Here is a 23,460-nt window from a genome sequence, read left to right as displayed (position 1 = left end):
TCTCAACCTTCAGCGTATACTTAAGCTTGTAGTCATTTTATCCGAACTACAACCGTGACTCCTTTCAGCCATGAGAATGTTATATTTTCAATGTTCTTGACTGACAGCTCTCAGGGGTCTTGAGCATTAAACATCCCTTTGGCTCATTCCCAAACCCTACCTCAACCCTTTCTTCTAAAGAGAAATAGAGGAGAGGGCATCACTTCCTGCATGAATAAGAAGGGGTTTCCTTGCCTGTATGTCAAAGAGGAATGTGAAGACCACCATTCAGGAGACCAGAAAACATAGGTAAAAGTACACACAGAGATCACAAGTTTAGAAAGTGTCGAGATCTAGACTTTTCTGGATATGCAGTCCCATGTTTAAGACTAGTCCTTCTTGGGTGTTCTTTCTGGAGCTAAGTAGTCTGGAATATACAGAGCTGGACAGAAACAATCTCCAAAATATTTTTCCATAAGAGTTGACCCAACCTCAAGAATAGGATCTCTACATCATATCTAAAAATATGGGTTTATATCATCTGCAATACTTTTCAATCTGTTTTCTTTATTTCTAATTGTTTGGATTCACAATTCTCAGATGTGGGTTTTTTTTTGCACCTGAGTTCCCCAACAAAGCTCCACCTCTTTAGGTCTAGTATAGTGCTTATCATAATCCTGGTAGCAGAGTCTGTGCCCCTGGAGAGAATGGTTATATGGGATGAGTCTTAACTAGATGGGCAGATAAGGCTTTCTGATAACCCAGTAATGACAATGATGGCAGTCCTAGCCTCCGATACACTCAGTTCTTCCACATACCAGCTTCATTGTCACAGTCTCATCTCTTGGCTGAGACAATCAAGGCTTACACATTTGTTTTTCATGGCTGTCCAAGTTGATTGGTATAAATATCCAGGGGATTTATGGTCAGATTTGGAAGACTGGGAGTTCACTCACTGTGTGAATAGTCATGTACTGGGCACATGCTCACCTTTCTGCAGGAAAACACAGTTGCTTTAGCAGGTTCTACCAGGATCATGCATTGAGTGGCCGGGACCCTTTCTGTCCTGATGCAGGGAGGCTCATGCTAGGTTGCATGTGGGATCTCAAGGGCAGTGTCATCTCACTCCTTGCATCCTCAGGAAACCTCGTGGGGAGATATCTAAAGATGCAGACCAGCTACAACAGTGTACATTACTGAGACCTAGCTTCTTTATTCCTTGTATGAGCCTGGAATTCATTTTAAAGTTCTGAGACTAGGAGGTTATTAAGATTCCTGATAAAGGAACTGGCTTTCGGCCTTACCTGTCTTCAGCACATTTTCCTTTTGATTACTCAAGTGTACTCTCATTTCCAGCTTGATGGCTACAAATAAACTCACTTGCTTTCTGCCACCCACATTGGCTTTTCATTCTTAAACAAATAAAGACCAAAATCACAATAAGAAACAGGGAGAATCTGTCGCAAAATTACAACACTTTGGCTGGTCTGGTGACTCTAGAAGGACCCAGTTTAACTCTTTTAGGTCCCCATGACACCCGTGTTCCATGTGGCTCAGCCAATTCCTTGGGCACATCCTGTAAGACATTAGAGACCCAACCTCATAACTCAGGACCCACCATGCTCTTTTCTTACCCAAGTAGAAAAATCACAGCTCAACACTTTTCCTATTCTTTCCAATGACTGAATTCCCCTAGCCTTTTAAACAGAATATGTTCATCAGTAGTAACCGTGGCAACAGATCAGACAGGCTTCAGAAAGCCTGTCTGTATGTAATTAAGAAAAACGAGGGAGCAGCCGTGAGAGCAGGGAACTCAGACAGGGAGACTGTGTTGCTGAGCCTGGCCAGGCAGTTATTGGGGAGATTTTGCTGATGGAGATAGCAGACTTTCTTCCTCTCTTTTTACCCCCCTTTCTGCTCCCCTTTACAACATTTAGGTTTCTTTCCTGGGTATGCTGCTGGTAGCTTAAATTCTGAAAGAATAGTCCTGGCAAAGAATAGCCTCCCCCCCACCCCGAATCCAAGAGGAACACCTAAATGGTTACAAAATGGTCCCTGTACCTTCCTCCAGCGAGATTTTCTCCATCGGTCTAGATCTGCCCTGGCACGAGAGCCTGGGCAGCCTGTCTTCAGGAATGCGCTTGTCTCCTTAAGATGCCAGAGCTCAGGCACCTGCCATCACTCTTGTTTAACGACCAAGCCCTGAAAGCACTAGCTCACCAGACCCCACCCCAGAGCAGACCTCATGGGAATAAAGGGCAGAGCTCAGCCTTGTCCTGGGGAGCTGAGCCCCAGGGCTGTTTTATTTCACAAGACTTATTCTTATCTGAAACCATTCCATTTATCCCCAGGTTTACTTCTATCCTGTCAGATTTCCCTCTCCAGAGATAAATACCAGTTCCATCAGAGCAGACGTCTGTGTCTGCCTGCTTTGTCTCTTACTTTTCCCGGCCTCCTAAGTGGCTGGACTTTTTTTTTTTTTTCAACAATAGTAAAAGAATGAATGGGTGGATGAATAATGAATGTATTCCCAGCCACTCTTGTGGCCTAAACTTGATCCATCTTCATAAGAATGCATTCTGTAAAATAAAGGAGACATACTCCAGTGAAGGGGCTGGGGAAGGATTTACATCAGACATGCTGGCTTCTCCTGGATCTCAATACACCACTCTCAGGAAAGGCCCTGGGTGTCTGGTAAAGGTTACTTAGAGAAAATAATCAGGTTTATTCAATTCTGAACTCAATAACCATGGCTTCCTCCTGCTATATCCGTGCCCCACTGGGATGATCACTGTGAAGCACACATGACTCAGAGTGGGGTAGCCATATCTCAAGCGAAAGTTGTTCCTAAATAAATGTGGGAGAAAATTCCTTCTTGAGGGTAGCCTTTCTGAGCAGCTAGGAGCAACGGGGAGTAGCATCCACTAAGGCAAGTCTCCTGAGCTGCCCCAGATGAGGCAGGACTGTCCAAGCCAACTCTTCACTCCCCACTTTATGGCTACCTGTATGGGGGTCTTGACTGCTGCTGTAGAGTGAAGGTCTGTCTGAGGTCTCTTTGTCTGCCACAGAAAGGTGTCTGAGTAGAGCAGACGTTCTCAGGCTTCCTAATGCTGCAACCCTTTAATACAGTTCCTTGTGTTGTGGTGACCCCCCTCCACCCCCCCAACCATAAAATTATCCCGTTGTTAATTCATAGCTAATCTTGCTGCTGTTATGAATCAGAATGTAAACATCTGACATGCACTAGGGGGAAGCTGACCAGGTGAGACCTTTGGTCATTCACAGAGAAAACAGAAAGGGAACCCAAGTGAGAAGAGAGTACATGGCTGATGGATCCTGGAGAGAGATAGAGCCATTGCTATGTGGTCTTGGCTATTACAGACACACCGGGAACAGTCTCATCAGGAGGCTGCAGTATGGCGAGGATGGTACAGAGCAATTGTCACGGTGCAATGGTACAGTCTGGGTTCGGTGCTTTAAAAAAAAAAAAATCTATGGGAGACCAGGTAGGGACTGCATGACGGACAGGCCTTGGGGAAACTTCAAGAAACAGACTCTGGGGCCCTAGGGATGAACTGGAGTTTCCAAAGTAGATAGGAGGGGAAAAAACTTCCAGAAGAACAAAGAACACCATGTCCAGTCTCAGGAGGGCAAAGACATTTTAGGGCACACAGGAAATTGTAGAAACATTCCAAAAGGCTCTGCTGTGTGAGGGTAAATTGTCTGAGGAGATGGGATACTCAGAAGGCCGTAGGGAACGGGCTTGTGCGATGTGGAAAGCAGAGTGACCATTTTGGGCAGAGTACTTTGAGCAAGGAACACTATGACCTGGTGTGCATTTTAGATTTTATACTCTGGTAGAAGTGGATAAAAGAGGTGAAGAAGAAATGTGGGAGAATTGAGAGGCCCTCGCAGTGAGCCGGGTAAAGCAATGAGGTCTGGAGAGAGAACAGAAAGGAGGAAGTGGCCCTGACTGGCTCCAATAAGGACTCCAAAGATGTGGTTTCTAGGGCTTGGCTGGTGACTAATCAAGGTGTCAAGGAAGCAAGGAACTCTAGGACTGAGCTGTAATCCCATAATTTGTTAAGCAAAGGAAAAAGGGAGCTCAGTCATAGGAGGGATAGGGAAGTAGCTAGAGAGCTGAGAGAGAGGGGGAGGGGGGAGGAGGGGAAGGGGATGGGGAGAGGGAGAGAGGGAGGGAGGGAGAGGGATAGGGATACGGAGAGGTGTATTTTGGAAAGGCTTGGCTAGAGCAGTATTGCATGATGTTGGGGTATAAGGTTTGGTTTGCAGGTAGCAAAGACATCCAGAAGCTGGAGTCAGAAGACAGGATGAAGCTAAAGTTCAAACGGAAGAGGTTATCTCTACATGAGAGAGATTCCAAAGTGTGAGGGCTAGATGGTTGCTCTCTTGATCAAGCCTCTGCCTTTTTACCCGAGGCTGCTTTCTGGAAGACAGCCTTGGAACCACCTGGGATGCCCCAGCATGACATCTTTTGAAAAGATTTACTCCATCCTTTGCATAGAGCACCCACTCACAGGATGCATTTATGGAGCGGCAGCTGAGGCGAGTCGGCTTGCTCTAAAAGTGGGGTGAGCGGTAGTGGCATTGATCAATGGGAGCTTGTGGACTGAGCCTCCCTGGCCTGAAGCAAACAAAGGTGTTTAAGACGGGCATGGACCAAACTGGGCTTTCACAGATTGTATGCTGCGGCAAGGCTGTACTGGCTCAGTAAGAGCACATCTGAGACAGGACCGGGTGATCTACCTGTGCTGTGTGCCAGCTCGTGGAGAATGGATGTGTATCCCTGGAGAGATGGGTGGAGAATTCTTAAACATCATTTGCAAGGCTTCAGTAAAAAGGCTTCATGAATTCTACCCTGTCACAAATGTGCAAGAGCACCATGCTTTAGCTCAGGCCTAATGGGCTTTATATAGTACAGTACTGATTTTCTTTCATGTTTTAATAGAATCTGGTTTACTATTTGCTTTCCGCTCTAGCTGCTAGCTGTTGACTGATTCAACACGGAATCCTTCCCTGGTGCCCTCCGACCTTGTTGTTATTCCCTCATTTTGTGTGCTGGCAATTGATTCCTGTCTCTAGCATGAACCACTCTACACATGTCTTCTTTCAGCCGGCGATGGTCACGTGTGTGGATTCTGAATGCATTACTGCCAGGAGCTGCTGCTCCAGCCGACCTGCTCTTCAGAAGGGGGGCTTCCAGGCAGGATTCATTTCCATTCGTTAAACATTGAGAATATGCAAGACTCAGGCTTGTGTACTTGAGGCTATGATCAATCCTGTTGGTGGGAAGTAGGTTCTCCAACATAATCTAAAAGTGCTGGCACTGTGGCCATTAATTCAGCAACATTTGCTTTCCTACAGGGCTTAGGTTTTCCAGAGTTATATAGCAAGGCATTCCCATGTTTTGGATCATGGATAGTCATACTTGGTTTGGGGGAAGCAGGTGCTAAGAGCATGGTTCTGCTTAGGAACATGAAATAGGTAAGTTTGGGCCTCCACTCTGACTTCGGTTTCTGCAGACCACATGACCAATGGCTAACTTCTCTGGAAGCATTAGTCTCCCTAAGCATTTGGGATGATTACTGCATCATCCTGGTTGGTTCCTTGGAGAGAGGCAGGTAATAACGTGGTACATGTAAAGCAGCTAGCTAACTGCTCCAAAGCACACCCTTAGGCTTTTTTGGGTCATTGGGTCAAAGATGGTGGCTCTATAAACCTCTCCTACCCAGATTTACTGCCTTTTGTCTACAGTTATCAATTTGGTACAGTGTGACTACTCATATCTGCAGCTTCTCTGGCAGCCTATCCTATAGAGAAACGGCCTTGAACCACATGCATGTACTAAGATCTGTGGCATTTTGTATAGGATTCCATGACCTGTAGGAATTTGGGGAGGATTTGATTATATATCATTGAACTCTATTCCAAAGAAGAAAAGGTAAGAAATTTCATTAGCTGTCTTTAGATACACAAATTAACTATACATGTTCACGTTTTATTTTAGATACACAAATTAACTATAAATGTACATGCTTCTCTCCTTTGGCATACCCAATCAAAAGAAAGCAAGGCAGAGTAGGAATAAAGAAAAGGGGAGCTGGGGACAGGTCACCATCTTGTTCTACCTTGTATTACCTCTATGATAGATTTAAACATGGGACATTGTGCTTGAGGAACAGGGTGTTTAAGTTGAGGTTTGGTAGGCACCAGAGGTAGCCTAGAGAGTTTGTCGATCAAGGATCTCTCTCTCAGCCTCACTGAACTTTTCTTTGTCTCTATGCAGGTGTACCATCAGGTCCTCGAAACGTCATCTCCATTGTGAATGAGACATCTATCATTCTAGAGTGGCACCCTCCAAGAGAGACCGGTGGGCGAGACGATGTGACCTACAACATCATCTGCAAGAAGTGCCGAGCAGACCGCCGGAGCTGCTCCCGCTGCGATGACAATGTGGAGTTTGTACCCAGGCAGCTGGGCTTGACTGAATGTCGTGTCTCTATCAGTAGCCTATGGGCCCACACCCCGTACACTTTTGACATCCAGGCCATCAATGGAGTCTCTAGCAAGAGTCCCTTTCCCCCACAACATGTCTCCGTCAACATCACCACAAATCAAGCTGGTGAGTCTGGAGGTTTTTATGTGTCTGTCTGTCTCTGTGGTAGGGTCATAACCAAAGCCACACCCATCATACCATACCAACCTGCCTTTAAGCCTTCATCTATGAGTAGAGGTGTCAGGGAATGGATGGTTATGGCTGCTGAGGAAACATGGCCCCTCTCAACTTTGTGAGTGAGATGGAAACTAGGTAATTTTCTTGCATCCAGCATCAAAGCAATATGTGTGTCTAAGCTGGAGGGGGACCTGGTATTCTGCATCCAGCCAGGCCTCCATAAGTGCTACTGGAGAAATGGACCAAGGGATGCTGATTAGATAGATGTGTGTATGGATTCGTGAATGGAAAGAGAATGGATGGCTGGGTGAGTTAGATGCAGGAACAGATAGAAAGATGGGTGGGTGGGTAGAGAGAGGGGTGAGTGGTAATGGTGTTACAAATGTTTGAGAACAAGAATAACAATGGTGACTTCATAGAAAACCCCATGAAACAAACTTCGTTTTCAGTTAAGCTCTGTTTCTCAAGATTTTAGCCTTCCCAGATGCATGTTGTAGTGCCACAGAGTTCTAGGACAGGCAATCACAGAAGGTGCCTAGGACCCTGCGTATCTCCGCAGTGAGCATAGATCAGAACACACCTTTCTGTCTCTGTGTTCATTTCTCACACTTCCCATCTTTCCCCATTACTGCCTTTTACACCTCGTAGAGCAATCCATTTCCTTTTATATCCGTTTAAACAGTCCATTCATGCGCTAACTCATTCATTTGCTCATTCATTATTAAGAGACAGTTATTTAGTATCCACTCTATACCGTGCTGTAGATCGGATGCTAGGAGATATACAGTGATACTTGGCTACAATTGCTCCTCCCATGAAACTCATTAATGGAAGTATTTACAGGGAACAAACCTAAAGCGCAGAGCCCTAGCCATAGTGTGCTTTACACTGGCAGTAAATAATACGTAATTAAAGAGAAAGAAATGCTTGTCCTCTGTGTGAGTGAGCAAGACTCAGAGGGATGGAATATCACATTCACAGGTGATGCGAGTCATCTGAGTGGACTAGGATCTTATTTGCAATTATAGGTCTTTTAATAAAAAAAAATCTATTAGGATAACTCGCTAACAGAAAAGCAGAAACTGAGTATCTTTCCTAGCTTGCTTTCCTGTTCTGTTTCCCCCTTTTGACCTTCTTCTTTCTCCATCCTTTCCTGCTCTAAACATCCCAATCTCAGACTTGTTCCGCCTCTTTTAATATCAGGCACTTTTGATGGCAGATGATTCTTGGGTTAAAGCTGTCAGAACTGAGAAGAAAAAAAAAGTGTTACGGGAAAACATGGCTGTCCAGATGGCTGTGCTGTCACTGTGTGTGTGTGTGTGTGTGTGTGTGTGTCTGTGTGTGTGTGTGCAGGTTCGTGTGGTATGTTTGTATGTATGTGCCTGATCACGTGTTTACATGCATCCCTGTATAGTGAGAAAATAAGAGTGGAAGTGTAGAATCCTCCAGCTGGTGACCACAGCCCGGTGCCATGGAGATAAAGGTTGTTGAAGAGTCTGTCTAACCCAAAGAAAATAGAATGGCAATTCTTGCATTCTGTTGCGCATGTAACATGGGCAGTCTTTGTTAGCAAGTGTTTCCCTTGGAGAGTTAAGGCAGAAAACTGGCTGAAATATTTTAGTGTCCCAGCTTCTGGGAATAACAATTCTGCCAGGCTGTCATGTTACTCTGGGCTTGGCTGTCTTTTCTCCCTCTCTAAGCATGTGCGAACAAACCTGCCACTTTTATCAGCTTTCATTTCTTCCCCTCCCTCCCTTTACTCTGCTATTCCCGAACCTGCCCATCTGCTCGTATTGCCATCTGCACCTTCCAAGGCTTCAGTGAGCAGAGGGACCAGGGCTTCTCAAAGCCACCCTGCATCCCCAACACTCAAAATATTTACTTTTACCCACACTTGTTTGCACCTGTGCAAACGCATTTCTCACGCCCTTGGTTCTCTCACGGATCCTCTATTCCTAACCTTCTCATTGTTTTAGACTCCATGATAGCCTTCCACTGTATAATTCTTCTCTGATAATTATGAAACTTTGCTATCACAAAGTTTATAATTGGCCAGAGAGCAATACAATAGCTTCTTGGCAGTATGTGGTTCTTATAAAGTAAATATCAAGTTGGCTAGTGGCACCTTGTCTGTGGGTTGTGGGATACCGAGGAATAGTGTTTGTAACACTAAGTTAGTGATCACACATATGAGTTCAAGTCATTGTTGGTCAACAGCATTGTTTTCTCTCTTTTTTTTTTATATATTTTTTTAAAATATGAGAATGACCAAAACAAACACTCGAGCTCATGCTTTTGTGAGAACAGTTTAGAAATGTGAACAAAAGCTATGCATTTCAGCATAGTTAAGAAACTAAACAGTAGGTATTCTGAAAAGTCCGACGTCAGGAATGAAGTGGGGAGAGCAGTGTGTAACCGGAAGTCATGGCATGTCAACTTTTCTCAGGACATCATTGAGCTCTTACAGTGCTGGAGATTGGCAGGTTAGCCTTCCTCCCCTGACTTCATGGTGTCATTCATGTGTCTGTGGCCACCACTGTCCTAAGCAGATGACAGGATGAAATTCTGACCAAGAGAAGTCCTGAAATCAATCAGTAACTTAATCTCTAATTATTACCTGAACCAGCAATTACTTGAACTGTGGTCTCTGCATACTATTGGCTGGGCCCTCATGGAGAAGCAAAGTAAAGGTTACCATGGACACCCCATGTGTGTACTTTTTTTCACGTTCACAAAGAATGGAGAAATGTGTAGCCGCATTTAATCCTCATAATTATGCAATAATAACCCACCTTTAAGATAAGGAAGCAGGGGGTTGTAGGGATTTGGAGAATTTAAGATAGAAAGGTATATTGGGACTTACCAAGACCTTACCTCTTGGTTTCAACCTTCCTACATCTTATCCTAACAGGATACAGCTCCTTTGGTCTTCCCATTTAATGGTTCACAAACAGTAGAGTTTTGTGGTTCCCAAGGAATGAAATTATATAATCATCTTATGCACCACCGAGTGTAGGACCTGTATTTCTCCCCTTAGACACAGGGCAACCATAATTCAGTCTTTGTCTTCCATTAAAATCCTAATCATGACATTCCAGGACCTTGCTTCCCTTGACTAATATCAGGAGGTGACTGTCACCCAGGATGCAGTCAGAAGCAAAAATGTTCTGCTACCTCTGAGCACCCTTAGAAAGCTCTCTGCAGAGGTGTGGCTCAGATGAAGAAACTGGGTTTGGAGTGTTCTTGAATTTTCTCAACATCTATCTACCAGAAAATAGTGTTCACAAATTTCAAACTCAGGTTTGTGACCATTTTAATCCTCAAACCCATGAAAAATCACATTATGGTGGGACATGTAACCTATAAACTCTCTCTAAGCTATTGCCATATAGCTGGCCACTTTAGCTGTCAGAAAATGTCCATCATCTTTGGTCAGTGTTGGTCATGAATTATGCAAGCTCAGATTTATGTGAGGCCTGGAGGAATGTACCCTCTCACTGAATATAGCTGCTGTGACTTTAAAGTAGACTGGGTCAGGCAAAACTCTCTCTGTTCTCATGGCCAAACAATCTGCAGTGAGGCTGTTATCATCACAAACCCCACAGTCACTTTCTGGCCCCTGACCTCAGATTTTTCCCATGGCTGGATTATCTGCCTGTCATTGAGAATTAAGGGAATGATAAACTTCATGTCTCCTTCTGCTGGCTAGACCCAGAGCATCAGAATCAGGGAAAGGAGCCGCAGAGATCTTGAAAGTGGGGAGATGACTCTCACCAAGGCCTGATTGGAGCTTTTCCAAGCCTGAAAACCAGAGAATAGAGGAGAAAATTCAGCTGGGGTAGGTGAAGGGAAGTCTGGACTGGTGGAGACTTCAGGGAACTTCAGGACACAGATAAAGCCATCACCCTGTTCCAGCAAGTGTTGACTTTCCTGACCCTGTCTGATTTTATAAGCCCGAAATATGGATCTAAAATGTTGACAACTGATTAGAAAGCAAATCCAATTCTGGATTTGGCCTACTGGCTATGGCTGATATCCTCTCATTCTGGAGGCAAATCTGATTTAGCAAAGCCTTACCATGAGCTATGTTGTTGAGTTTCCATCTTCCTTACCTTCTGGGTTCACGGAACTGGGTCCTGGGTTGGATTCCTTCTCTGCACCTCATGATTCATGCAAATTCATCTTACAGTCAATACCCCTCGGCTTTCACCTGTGAAATGAAAACCAGGATTACCTGCTTCCTAGTGCCTAGTGATAAGCAAATGAGACAGAAGACTGAAAATCCCCTCTAAATCCCACCAGGGGCTGGGAGATTAGCATCATTTCTGGGAATATGTCCTGATCAAATTGCTGGATGTTCCTTCCTCACATGTTTCCTTCTGAGGCTTCTGAGTCTCTTGGTTTGGGATTGATGCAGTCTGTATCCATCTACCCATGGCGTAGATTGGGTGCCCTGGGTTGACTAGAATAAGCATCAGAAAGGAAGGGACCAAGTCTGCATCAGTGAACTGATAATGGGGGAGGGGAGACTCATCCGTGCCCAGCTCAGGACTGACTTGCCTCTCAGAAGCACCCTTTGCCCTTTTGTTTTTTTTTTTTTTTTTGTTTGTTTGTTTGTTTTATACAAACTATGCGTATGGAGAAGAGACACTGCCTTCCTTACTCAGGTGATCCTATCAGCTGGACTTGTAGGCGACATTTCTATTGCGTACAATTCATGTATGGTCTGCTGGGATGCTGCATGTGAAATTCCATTCAACAACACAGACACAATCTATTATTTAGAGTGGTGTAAAGTGCTGTTTCTGTTAACAGTCATAAGCCCCTACAGTTTGTCCATTTTCAAGGCATCTTTGAAGTTTGTGGGCAATTAAAATCACTCAGAAGCACCGATTTTCCTACAAAAGAATTACCTAGAACATCAATGCCTCTGACTCTATCACCTAATTTACATTATTCCTTGGTTAAATATAGTATTTGCATGTATAAGGAATAATCTTTGAATATGAAAAGGAATTTATGATATTGCAATATATCGAGCTCTTTGGAGGAAAGATATTATGTAAATCTCAAAATTAAATATTAAAACAATATTACACGCTGCCTGTGAAAATGTAGAGCACTAAGATCCCATATGCTGGAATCAGTTCATTTTTAAAGGCTGGTCTCATTGGGAAAGAGTGGATGAGAATTGCTCTAGAGTGGAGAAAAGATTGAGTCGGGGCTTTAAAAACACCGGAATGACTTTAAAGAAAACCTTGAAAGAAGTAAATAAAGGAAAAGTTTTTTTTTTAACTTAACCAAAACCAAATTTTCACTGTTCTTAATTCAATTTTGTAGTTCATTTTATTGCTGTTGTTGTTGTTGTTGTTGTTGTTGTTGTTGCTGCTGCTGCTGCTGCTGCTGCTGCTGACTCCAGGAACAGTCCGATTGTTTCTTAAGTCCTGCCATTGAGTAGAAACTTGCAGTTGGCCTGGGAAAGCGGTTGACCTCACAAAGGCCAGTGGCAGACACTGGCCTGTTGTCAGTGGGGGGTCAGGTCAGCAGGCGGCCCAGCTAGTTGACCCAGGTTGTGGGTGTTCACCTTCTGCAGCTTTGGGGTTTTCCTCTGCATAGAGAGCTCTGAGGAAAACTAGGCTTTCTCACCTACTACCAACTTCCTTGGAAAAGAGCCACAGAGTACTAGGCACATGAGCTTTGGCTTTAGTCCCCACAGAGAACAACTCACACATGTGTTAGGCTGGAGTGGGAAAGCAACTGGATGTGTCTTGGAAGTTTGTCTAGATCAGCCAGATGACCAGGTATCTTTCTTTACTGTGGCTCCTAAAAGAACCTAGAAAAATTGAGGCTTAGGATAATGCTGTGACCAGAAGGACAGAAGGAGATTCAGCCTCCTGTCCAAGGGGGCTGGTTGGTCTATTTGAACACGTGACCTTTGGAAATATAATCGCTTAACAGACTTTGTGACAGTTACCTGGTGTTGGCTCAATACTCACTCAGGTCTTACCCATTCTCCACCATTCATTCCTCAGCAACTGCGCTGATGCCCTCTGTCGATCATGCACCATCTAGACACATGGAACATAGCAGGAAAGTAAACAGGCAAAGATCCATGTCTTCATGGAGCTTGTAGGAGTCCACATCACCCACGAAGACCAGTCTGAGAGGCCTGGGACAACCAGAAGTAGATTGGTGGTTCTGCTGTAACTTGAGGGTCTGAGCTCCTCAACTGGGTTCTCGGTCCCTGCTTGAGAGTTAGGATATAAAAACATGCAAATTCCAGAAAGCACTTCAGTTTCTGGTTACAGTAGCTCTCCAGTGACCCTGCTGGATGGGATATTTTACGGTTTGTTGGCTTACTGGAATAGTTTGATCTCCATGCTGAGTAGGCCACTCAAAGACTAGGTGTCAGAAATCTTTATTTCTGGTACTGAGTTGTAGCCAGTGGTGCTGAGGGCTGAGAATGGTTCCACTGTGGATCACTGCTCAGTGACTAGGGTGTCACGAGAAACCTGGGGACTTGTCTGTTCATCTTTCTCCATTTTGGGATCAAGTGCTGTGACTGTATGGCTTGGGTGGTGATAGCGGTGCCGTTGACAGTGTGATGGTGCAAAGTCCACGTGAGATTGTTAGAATCCTCAGCTGCAGAAGAAATAGAAGATGGTGTATAAAACAGCTACTATTGGCATTGTGATCTTAGTGAAGAAAGGCAGAAGCGTGGAGAGAGCTCCCCATACAAGTCCACATAACTTCTGCCTGGCTTTTCTATAGTTTGAAGCAATACCATAACCAAGGCAACTTACAAAAGAAATTGTTTAATGGGGGCACAGAATTCCAGAAAGTTGGGACCTCCTGATCATCGCAGCAGGGAACATGACAGCTGACAGGCAGGAAAGGTCCCGGATTAGTAGTTGAGAGATTGCATCCTGATCTACAAGCACTAGGCAGAGAGAGAGCTACCTGGGAATGTAATGGGTTGTTAAAAGACTCCAAGCCCATCCCCAAGTTACATATCTCCTCCAATGAGGCCATACCTCCTAATCCTTCTCAACAATTTCACCAACCAGGGATCAAACATTCAAATCTATAAGCCTGCTGGGGGTGGGAGGTGGGGGCGTTCTCATCCAAAGCACCACACCATTCCAGTGGAAAGCCCCGCCATGAGCTAACTTTCCTGAAGAGCACAGCCTGGACCTTATCGTATGGACTCCTGAAGCTTGTGTCTAACTTGATGCTTAAAACACAGACAGCATCCCACAAATGCCAATAGATTAATGAACACTTCAGTCCTCCAAAATCACTTTCTGACATCACCAAGTCTTAGCTTCAGCTCTTTCAGTGGTTTCTTTATAAGGCATTTTATTCATAATTAAGTTTATAATTCCTCCAAGTACTGATGAGGTGTGGGGCTTCTTATGTACTGTAGCCTGCCAAAGTGACCCCGTGGGAGCCCCTTGACTATGACCTGGCCTGTTCACCCTGCTCCCCACTGGCTGGGAACCACTGGCAGGCACGATGGTGTCTAGCTGGGCTAGCATTCCAGTGCTGTTGTCTGTCCACCTGCGTCCCTGCCCCCTGCCTGTCATTTTCACAGCGCCATCCATGTTAAGCAGGCAGGAGCACGAGGGGTTTTTGAATGCAGCAATTAACAAAACAGTAATCAAGCTAAGTGTTTAATTTCAGAAAATTAACATCTTCTCAGAGCGGATGTGAAAGACAGGGGGAAAAGGCACAGCAAGTGTTCTGGGTAAATAAAGGGGAAGCTGGACCACAAATATTTTGTAGGGAAATGGGGGGATCTGTCAGCACCCCAGGCTATGGGATCAGTGTCTGCTTAACTGCAGGATGGTAGCTATAACATTGATCCCTAAAGTTTTGAAGCATGCATTTTCCTTTCTCCCCTTTTTTTCTTTCTTTTCTTCTAGGACATAAGGACAAAGCAAGGGTCCAATTATACTCTCTGTGATGTATCTGCCCCATAAAAAATCCTAGTGTGACTTAGTCCTTCCTTAAACTTTGCTAGCCACATGGAAGGCATAATGAGTCCTTGGATGAATAATAAAAGATGTGTGTGTGTGTGTGTGTGTGGTTTAGTTAGTGCGCGCGCACACACACACACACACACACAGAATGAGAGAGAGAGAGAGAGAGAGAGAGAGAGAGAGAGAGAGAGAGAGAGAGAGTTAATATTCTCCTGGTGGGTTCTGTAGGACTTTCCCATCCCTCCAGGCAACTCCCATATCTCAGCACTGTGTCTTCAGTCTCCTGAGCGGCCTTCTATCACATCCACAGACACTGTCGCATAAGCCAATGGCACTGTTCTTTACAGGATGTGAACCAGGGATGCTTGTAAAGAAGTCATCATGCACAGAGCTGGGTGGAGACAGGGGGACAGCAAAGTTCTCTTGGTGTCTGTTCCCTCATCTGGTAGGTGGGAACAAGTGCTGAGATTAAAGATGGGGACAGCAAGGGAAGTATCTATGAGGAAGGCTGTGAGGTCTGGGGTAGGCTTGAATCTTTGTGATGAAACGCCACAGTTAACAGGGAGATCAGAGCTCTCAGGGCTAACACTGAGCTCAGCACTGCCTGTAGAAGCCCCTCAAACGGTGTACTCACAGGCTGCAGGTCCTTGGGAGGAGAATTTAATCTGAGTTAATTAGCAGCTTTCCTTGAGGGGTCTCACAGGCAGCTGACATTGAGAACAAAGAAAGCAAAGCCAGAGAATGAGAATGGCTGGAAACTACCTAGGAGAGATCCCAGGGGCTTCCAGAAGCCTTCAGGGACAGCATCTAGAGAAGATAGGTTCAGTCCTACACCGAGAAAATTGTGAAGGATTTGAGCACCTGTTCAAAGCATTGTTTATGCAATTGGATATTCAGACTTCGGTTTTCTCTCTTAAGTGGGAAATAAGGTTGGCTGCCAAGAGCGCGGGGGATAGTATTGGGCCTGAAGAGTTGAGGAGAGGAGGACTGTCTGGTGAACAATTACAGAGAATGGGGGATGGACTAACCAGAGAACTCTGGGTTTCTAGAACTCAGTGAGAGCTCATTTGAGGCAGATAATCATGTATTTACAAAGATGCTCTGCCACCCCCTGCCTGCCTGGTCCTTTTGCATGGTCTTCCTGGCAGCACACTTCCTGGACATCAGAACCTACAAGGAGACCATGTATCTATGTCTGGTTGAGTACTGACAGCTGTTTCCTACCATAGTAGGAAAAGAGAAAGACTCCCATGCCGGAGGGCATGAGTACCTCAAATCTAACTGCTGAAAAGACAGCAGCTAAGCAGAATAATAATCTATATGAATCAGAAGAGGGCTGGCTTCATGGGTGCAACTGGTACCATCAGGGCAGATGAAGGCAGGAAGAATTACAGTGGGTCATCAGAGATGGTGCTGAGGAAGTACACTACTTAGTGTATAATTTTGAAAATGGAATAACTTCCGGGTGAAATAAAGTCCAAGTGCACACATGGGAGAGGTGTAGAGATGAGGGGATGAAGACCAAGTTACTTAAGAGGACATTGGGATGATTGTCTGGCGAGCAAGGCTCCTCGTGGTGGAGTAGAAGACAGAAACAGCCGTGAATGGGGATGTGATAGAGGGAAAGACAGAAGTACATGAATATCTCAAGACCTGCACAATTGTGGTCTAGATGTGTGGCACTTCTACTGAGGATGTAGGGTATTCTGAGAAGTATATAAGAGAGGCAGGAAGGATACACCCTATGTCCTGCCCCTGAGGGGTGTATGGTTGTCAGGCATAAAATCACCAAGTACTAACACTGAGAGAGCTATAGGGGAGAGGTGCCTCTGAAGAGACCTTTTCCTTAACATGGGTATAGGAAGAACATTGTCAGTTCTATAGGTAGTGGGGGCTGGAGACCTTCCTGGTTTCTGAGCAGCCCCTTTGGAGTGTCCAGTGGGAATGTGATCCTTGGTAGGATGGAAAAGTCAGGGTTGAGGGAAAAGAGACTGGGACTTTGTGGGGATGGTGAACACAAGGAGAAGCTTATGGAGTGTGCTGTAAGAGGGCAGCCAGTCACAGCAAGCCACTCCAATGAGGAAAGGTGGTGGCAAAGGGGTCCCAGCCACTATGTGGGGCTCTGCTGAATGTATCTGAGTGAGAGCTAGGGGGAATCATGACATACAACCCACTGTAATGAATCTTTTGTTGTCTTCAGGGCCAGCAAGGCCCACCAGGGTGGGTGGTGGACTTCCTGGTGAAACTTTCTGGGGTCAGAAAAGGCAGGCAGTCCTCCAGGAGTCAGCTGAACAGAGCATGTCAGCTAACCTTAGGTCTGGATGGTCCCTCTGTGCCTTGGCAGTGACCCTGATGCCTGCTGAGGACCAGCAACTCCCCACCCCGACCATGACACACACAATTCCACAGCCTCCCATGCCTCAAGGGCCACACAACTCATTTGCTGTCATTTCTACAGAAGATTCTCCTTTTTCTGAGGTACCTTCTAGGTCCTTTGGTAGAGAAAGAAAGAGATGTGGAGGAATGGTAATCTGGGGGCACCAGGAGCAGAATGAGTGGCAGGATCATTGATCCCTGCTTTCAGAAGCTATGTTTCCCATACATGGACAGAAGGAGTTGCAGGGAGTCCAGTCTCTCTGAGAACATAAGGGTTTCTGAAGACAGTGGGTGATCGGAGCCTAGCTGCCTCCTAGCCTGGGGCAAGGCATTCTCTAGGGATAGTGGAATTGCTGAGCCTCCTGAGTGTAGGGACGGGATAGAGGGCCAGCTAGCATCTCCTGGAAAGGAGGCCAGGCTATTTCTGGCTCTGCATTAACTTGCTGAGGACTTAAGGAAGTCGCTGTCTCTCTCCTGCCTTCAGCCAGCTAATCTGTAAATTCTAGGAGTTGACAGAAAATTGAATGACCTGGATGTCCTCTCAGAGCTTAACGTTTCTGATTTCCAGATTTGTAGATAAGCAGTTTCCAAACCTGAGCACGCATCGGATTCGTGTGAAGGTCTGGAAGGGTCCTTAAACCCAGATTACTGGGTCCTGGCTCAGCCAGGGTGGGAATCAAATGTCCGCAGTTATTATCAGATCCCAGGTGATGCTGATCTGGGACCACAGTCTGAGAACTCTCAGAGTTAGGTGGATGGTTTCAGTGAAGAATCTCTCTCACATGCATGAGACAGAGAAGAAGACATGAGATTTCTGCATTTAACCCATTTTTTTTAAAAAAGACTCTGTCCACAGGTTCCAGATGTGTTCATGAGTGTGCGTGTACACACACACACACACACACACACACACACAAACTTCGGCTTGGAACCAAACCTTTAATGGAAGGAAGAGCCTCTGACTCTGTCTCTGGGTAAGAAGCTCACTGAGCTCTGAAGCCCCCTCTTTTCCCCATGGAGTCCTACCTACTCCCTGGCTCAGCCAATATCTCACAACAGGGAAGGAAGGCTACACACCCACGGCGACCTCTGACACAAGGTAATTCCAGGTTAGAGAGGGAATTCAAAAGAAGTGTCAGGGTTAACTCCCAGAATAAAACATGAAGCCAGTGCTCACAATAGGAGAGAACAGTGAGAGAAATAATTAATTCTGCTTTTATATTCATACCCAGGCTCCAGACTAATTGCTTATTTGTTTAATCTACTTTGACCAGAAGTATTACTGCAGCAAAAGTATTTAATGAGTCAGGCTTCCTAATGTAAAATTCAGGCATATTTGCGCAGTGGGATAAGTTTTCATAAACAGAGGAAGAGCCTGTTCTCCAGACAGGACCCTCTGAGCTGAGTTTCTTCCTAGAATGGAAATGTCGCTGGAAACACAAGTCATTAGGGTGGAAACCATTTTTTGACATCGGTACCAAGGTGCCTGGACTCTTTAACTGACATCTCAAATACGGGGTTGGGTTTTTTGCCCTTCTGTGGATGTGTTTTCCATGAAGGAGAAGCCAGCCATCCCCTCCCAATGGGCCTCTTCCTCTCTCAGTCTTCATACCTTTCTAGGAACTCACAGAACTTAACCCAAGGCTCCCAGGGTGCTCACAGAGGTTCCCAGCAGCTTAGTTCCCCTGAGATGAGGACTGACTTAGCCCCCTGAGTTTCTTCATCAAAACCACAGAATCTTCACAATCAAAACAGCAACAGCCCTGATAAGAGTCTTCAAATTTTCCCTCTGAAATTTCACAAGCCAGGCCTCCATCTTCTGCACTGTTCTCAACATTATCTTCCAAGCTTCTACAGAACATTCCACAGAGCTCCTAACATCCCAATGGTCCTTCTAGCTCAAAGTTCCAAAATCTTTCCACACTCCTCCCCAAAACATAGTCAGGTTGTCACAGAAATACCCCACTATTTGTGTAAGTCAGTGTTTCTATTCTGGTACAAGCATCATGACCAAGAAGCAAGTTGGGAGGGAAGAGTTTATTCATCTTACACTTCCACATTGCTGTTCGTCACCAGAGGAAGTCAGGACTGGAACTCAAGCAGGTCAGGAAGCAGGAGCTGATGCAGAGGCCATGGAAGGATTTCCCTTACTGGCTTGTTTCCCTGGCTTGCTCAGCCTGCTTTCTTATACTCAGCCCTGGAATGGCACCACCCACAATGGTCTGGGTCCTCCCCTCTTGATCACTAGTTGAGAAAATGCCTTACAGCCAGATCTCATGGAGGCATTTCCTCAACTGAGGCTCCTTTCTCTGTGATGACTCCAGCTTGTGTCAAGTTGACACAAAACCAGCCAGTTTCAATCTCTCTCTCTCTCTCTCTCTCTCTCTCTCTCTCTCTCTCTCTCTGTCTCTCTCTCTCTCACACACACACACACACACACACACACACTTTTTGGAGAAGATCCTTAACCATTGCAGTGAGAACAAGTGGTTAAGTGGAGAGTGGCTAAAACCACATCTCCTACCCCAAAGACCTTACTTCAATGACTGAGATCAGGGAAGTTAAATAACAGCGACCTTATGCCCAGGCCTAGCACATTTCTAATGGCTTGTTGAACAGTGAGGGCTTTGAAATGGGCGAAGGCACTCAGGGGCAGTGCTTTCGAAGGCTAGCAGTATACAATGAAGACAGGTCACGGTTAGACATGAGAAGCAGGTTTCTGAGCCCGCAGTGATCAGTGCCTGTCATACCTGTAAATGTGAGGGAATTAGGACTTTTTCCAGTGGAGAGGTATCGAAGGTTTGCAGGTATTAGGGTAATAGGTGAAGTCAAGCTTCCGGAAGGCTAGTCTTGCTGTACTGCAGTTTGAAGTAACAGGGGTCAGAGGTAGATATGAATTTGGGACAGTATATGGATATATACTGTCATAAGGAGAGTAGCAAGGTCTGTGGAAAGGCCATGGTTTTGCCTCTGGAACACTCGGGTCATGTTGCTGGGTGAATTAAGTATGGCTCTCTGCGGAGAGTTACAGGTTATCTTATTCTCGGGAATCAGGCAATCGCTCCACCTGCGGTCCTGGGATCCCGGCTGACTGACTCCGGGTTTCACAGGGAAATCATTCCTCTTCCCGAATGTGTCTCTTCCACATCTGGAAAGCCCCTGTCCCGGCCCCCTCTGTGCCTTTCCTGGATCCAAGTCTCTTCTTGCCTAGTCCCTCCTCCCAGACATGGTTGATATGCCTAGTTATTGTCTCAAAGGTATTTATGAAACAAATGCCAAGGCCACCACTGGGTCGCGTCTCTCCCATTTATCTTGGGGAGCTATGCCCAGGGATTGATTTGGACGTGTGAGCAGCAGTAGTCCCTGGAAGACAGTTGTAGGTGGTTGCCAAATGCTCAGCCTGATGGGAGTAGTAGACCACACATGGTACAGCCTCAGAACATTCAGAAAATTCATAATGTGAGGCTGAGGCCTCGGGTTAATTCAGGAAGGCCAAGCTAGAGGAGGAGCCTGTCCCTCAGCAGCATTAAAGGGTCCTATGTACAGCCCTTCTTCATTTCTGTTCATTTCTGATGCACTGGGCAGGGCCCCGGGCTGTTTTTATTCCTCATTTCATCTGTCTTCACAGCTGTGTTCTGTAGAATACAAGGAAAGCTCTAGGACCATCGGGGTGGGAGTCTAAGGACCGTTGGCTACCCTCAGCCTCCCAAATATTCTTCCCATTGGGCTGGGCGATGCTATTCTAGACAGAGGATAGCATGCTGGTATCCCTGAGTGCTCCAGCAATTCAGTCCTAGGTTTATCCTCAAGAGAAAGCAAGCATATGCCACACAGAAACTGGTATATGAATATCCACAGAATCATTATTCTTTGTGTGTGTGTGTGTGTGTGTGTGTGTGTGTGTGTATGTATGTGTATGTGTGTGTATGTGTGTGTATGTATGTGTATGTATGTATGTATGTGTGTGTATGTGTATGTATGTGTGTATGTATGTGTGTGTATGTATGTGTGTGTATGTGTATGTGTGTGTGTATGTATGTGTGTGTATGTGTGTATGTGTGTGTGTATGTATGTGTGTGTGTATGTGTGTGTGTATGTATGTGTGTGTGTATGTACGTGTGTGTGTGTGTGTGTGTGTGTAGGTGTAGCTTTACCTTCTGCATAGTCTGTATACCTGGCCATCTCACATCAATATGGCGGTATTTCAGAGCATTATTCTCCTCTCTCCAGCTCTTAGGAATCTTTCTGACTTCCTTTCTACATTCCCTGGGCCTTGGATGGTAGTGTTCTAGTCCCAGTTAGAGCTGAACACTCAACACTCACTTTTTTCAGTATTTTTGTCCAGTTATGAGTCTCTGCATTAACTGTCGCCCTGCCAAAAACATGCCTGAGCAGGCCGAGAGCAGCGTTTGTCTATGGGTAGAAACAGAAACACTTAGAAGTCAGTTCTGGCTAAAACAACTTTAGCAAATCATCAGTACTATACTCTCCCTAGGGTCTGACCTCCCCGTGCATAGGCTTTCATTTCGGCCCTTTACAGTGGCAGGTGTATGTTCCCACCTGAAGAGTGGCCTTCAATTCCAACTGGAAAGTGGTTGGTTACCTCCGTCCTCCAAATATTCTTGCCACTGTCACAGTACTGTACTTCCTGCCTGTCCAGAACCAGAGCACAAAGAACCCACAGCTGGGAAAGACAACTCTCCTTTCAGCCTACAGTACCTTCTGGTGCTATGGGCTCCAGCCAGCAGGAAGAATGCAGACAGCTCAGTGCCAGCATTACCTTAACACCATCAGTGTGGAAACCATTCCAAAAGGAATGCTTACATTAAAGTGGTTAGCAGGTCTTGAGTTTACATAGTTTGTGCTGAGACAGAGGTATCTCTAGGGGGGAATGATCACTGTGAGGGCCATCTATGTAAGAACCAAGGAAACTGACCCTACTGTGTCCATCGTGGGTTGTTGTGATATTAGGATCCTCTCCTTAAGAGGCTTCTCATATGAACGCCTTCAGACTGAAGAGACCGTTCACCCTTCAGGAGGCTTTGAGACCATCCTCAGCTGAGTTACAGGGGATTCAGTCATGACCTGCAGAATCTGAGTTGAAAGATGGAAACAGGCCCTCCCTGGTAGGACTCCCAGCTGTTCAAACAATGTTGCTTTCTTCTTAGAAAAGGTTTGGAGACCTGCAAAAATCCCAGCTCTCTTATTGTCATAACTTCTTCAAACACCGTACTTCAACAGAACAATTTAATTCAGAGTGCATTTACAGTTTGCTGTGAATTTTCCTTAAAACTACATGTAAATATTTCTGATGTCTAAAAAACTGTATTAACATCGTAAACTTGTATCAGCTGTTAGATTCCCAAAGTGGATTATGGATAAACCTCTTGAAGGAATTACTTTGACCCAAAAATCAATTAAGAGATTATGAGGTAATTTCTAATAAGCAAAGATAATGCTTCAAACTTAATGATAACCATAGGAAAAGAAGCATTTTTAATTTTTCTTATATTTTAGAATCAAAATTGATTATCTGTTGGGGGACACATCCCTATTGAATTAGAGAATCAAAGTGAGTAAGAAAAGAAAGTTGAATTTGTAGCTAAATTTAGGGTGTCAGGGCACATACCATCTGGGTGACACTATCAAAGTTTCCACACGGCTGTACTCCAGGGTCCACATATGGAAGGATGGACTTTTGAGATAGATTCATGGCAACATCTCAGCCTCCATAGAGCCATAAGCCTTATGGCCTTCTTTGGAGCCTTTTGTAAAAACAGAAGCCTGGCTATTGCTGTTTGATGCCCATCTCTCGTACTGTTGGACATGACCAGTGACTGATGTTGGGCTGGCACTTGTCCTACATTGCGACTGCCATCCTTTTCAACTTGCCTTGGGGCCATCTTATCTACAGTTTATCCACCCCCTGTTAGAACAGGCAAGCAGACTCTGTGCACTTGCTATTTGGCATGGATGTTATCTCTTGGGTTTGTCTGCTACTGAAGCAACTGGGGAGAAAGATCTCCCAAAAGGTTTCAGTGGCACAAACCGAGACAAAGGATGTCTCTCCCTTGGCCTGACCTTGGCTTTTCTCCATCCTGGAGTCATTTGAAGCTGCTTTTAAGTTCTTTTCTGATTCTGATTTCCTTAAAGGCACTCTTGATCCTTTCCGCAGGCTCCCCTAGTATATACTCTTGGCTCTAACTTTGCTTAAAACCCAGTTAGATTTTGTACTGGGGACAGAAGGGACCTTCTTTGTTTCTTGCTATCTTTATGATCCTGTTAGGGTAGCATCTGTGTTTGGGGGACAGTTTTGTTCCTGTTTTAATATTTTTCTAAGCACCTCCTTTTAAGGCCATAGATCTTTACTGACATATCAGGATTTTCTTTCCAAATAATCCCCGAACTGAATTTTTCTTACCTTTTCTT

General features: G+C 45.2%; 1 protein-coding gene across 2 annotated transcripts in view; it reads left to right on the top strand.

Moving 5' to 3' along the window:
• Positions 1 to 23,460, top strand: part of EPHB1 (EPH receptor B1) — a gene marked incomplete at its 5' end in the record, with an annotated part of 415,761 nt that overhangs the window by 292,911 nt on the left and 99,390 nt on the right. For both annotated transcript variants that reach the window (XM_080934568.1, XM_080934567.1), the window contains one exon: positions 6,287 to 6,622. In XM_080934568.1, the coding sequence (XP_080790694.1) occupies positions 6,287 to 6,622 (336 nt within the window). The remainder of the gene's footprint in view (positions 1 to 6,286; positions 6,623 to 23,460) is intronic.

This window comes from Micromys minutus, assembly GCF_963924665.1.
Source record: "Micromys minutus genome assembly, chromosome: 21".
Lineage (NCBI taxonomy): Eukaryota > Metazoa > Chordata > Mammalia > Rodentia > Muridae > Micromys > Micromys minutus.
The sequence above is the reverse complement of the archived record's forward strand: the minus strand, read 5'-3'. Positions and strand labels throughout refer to the sequence as shown.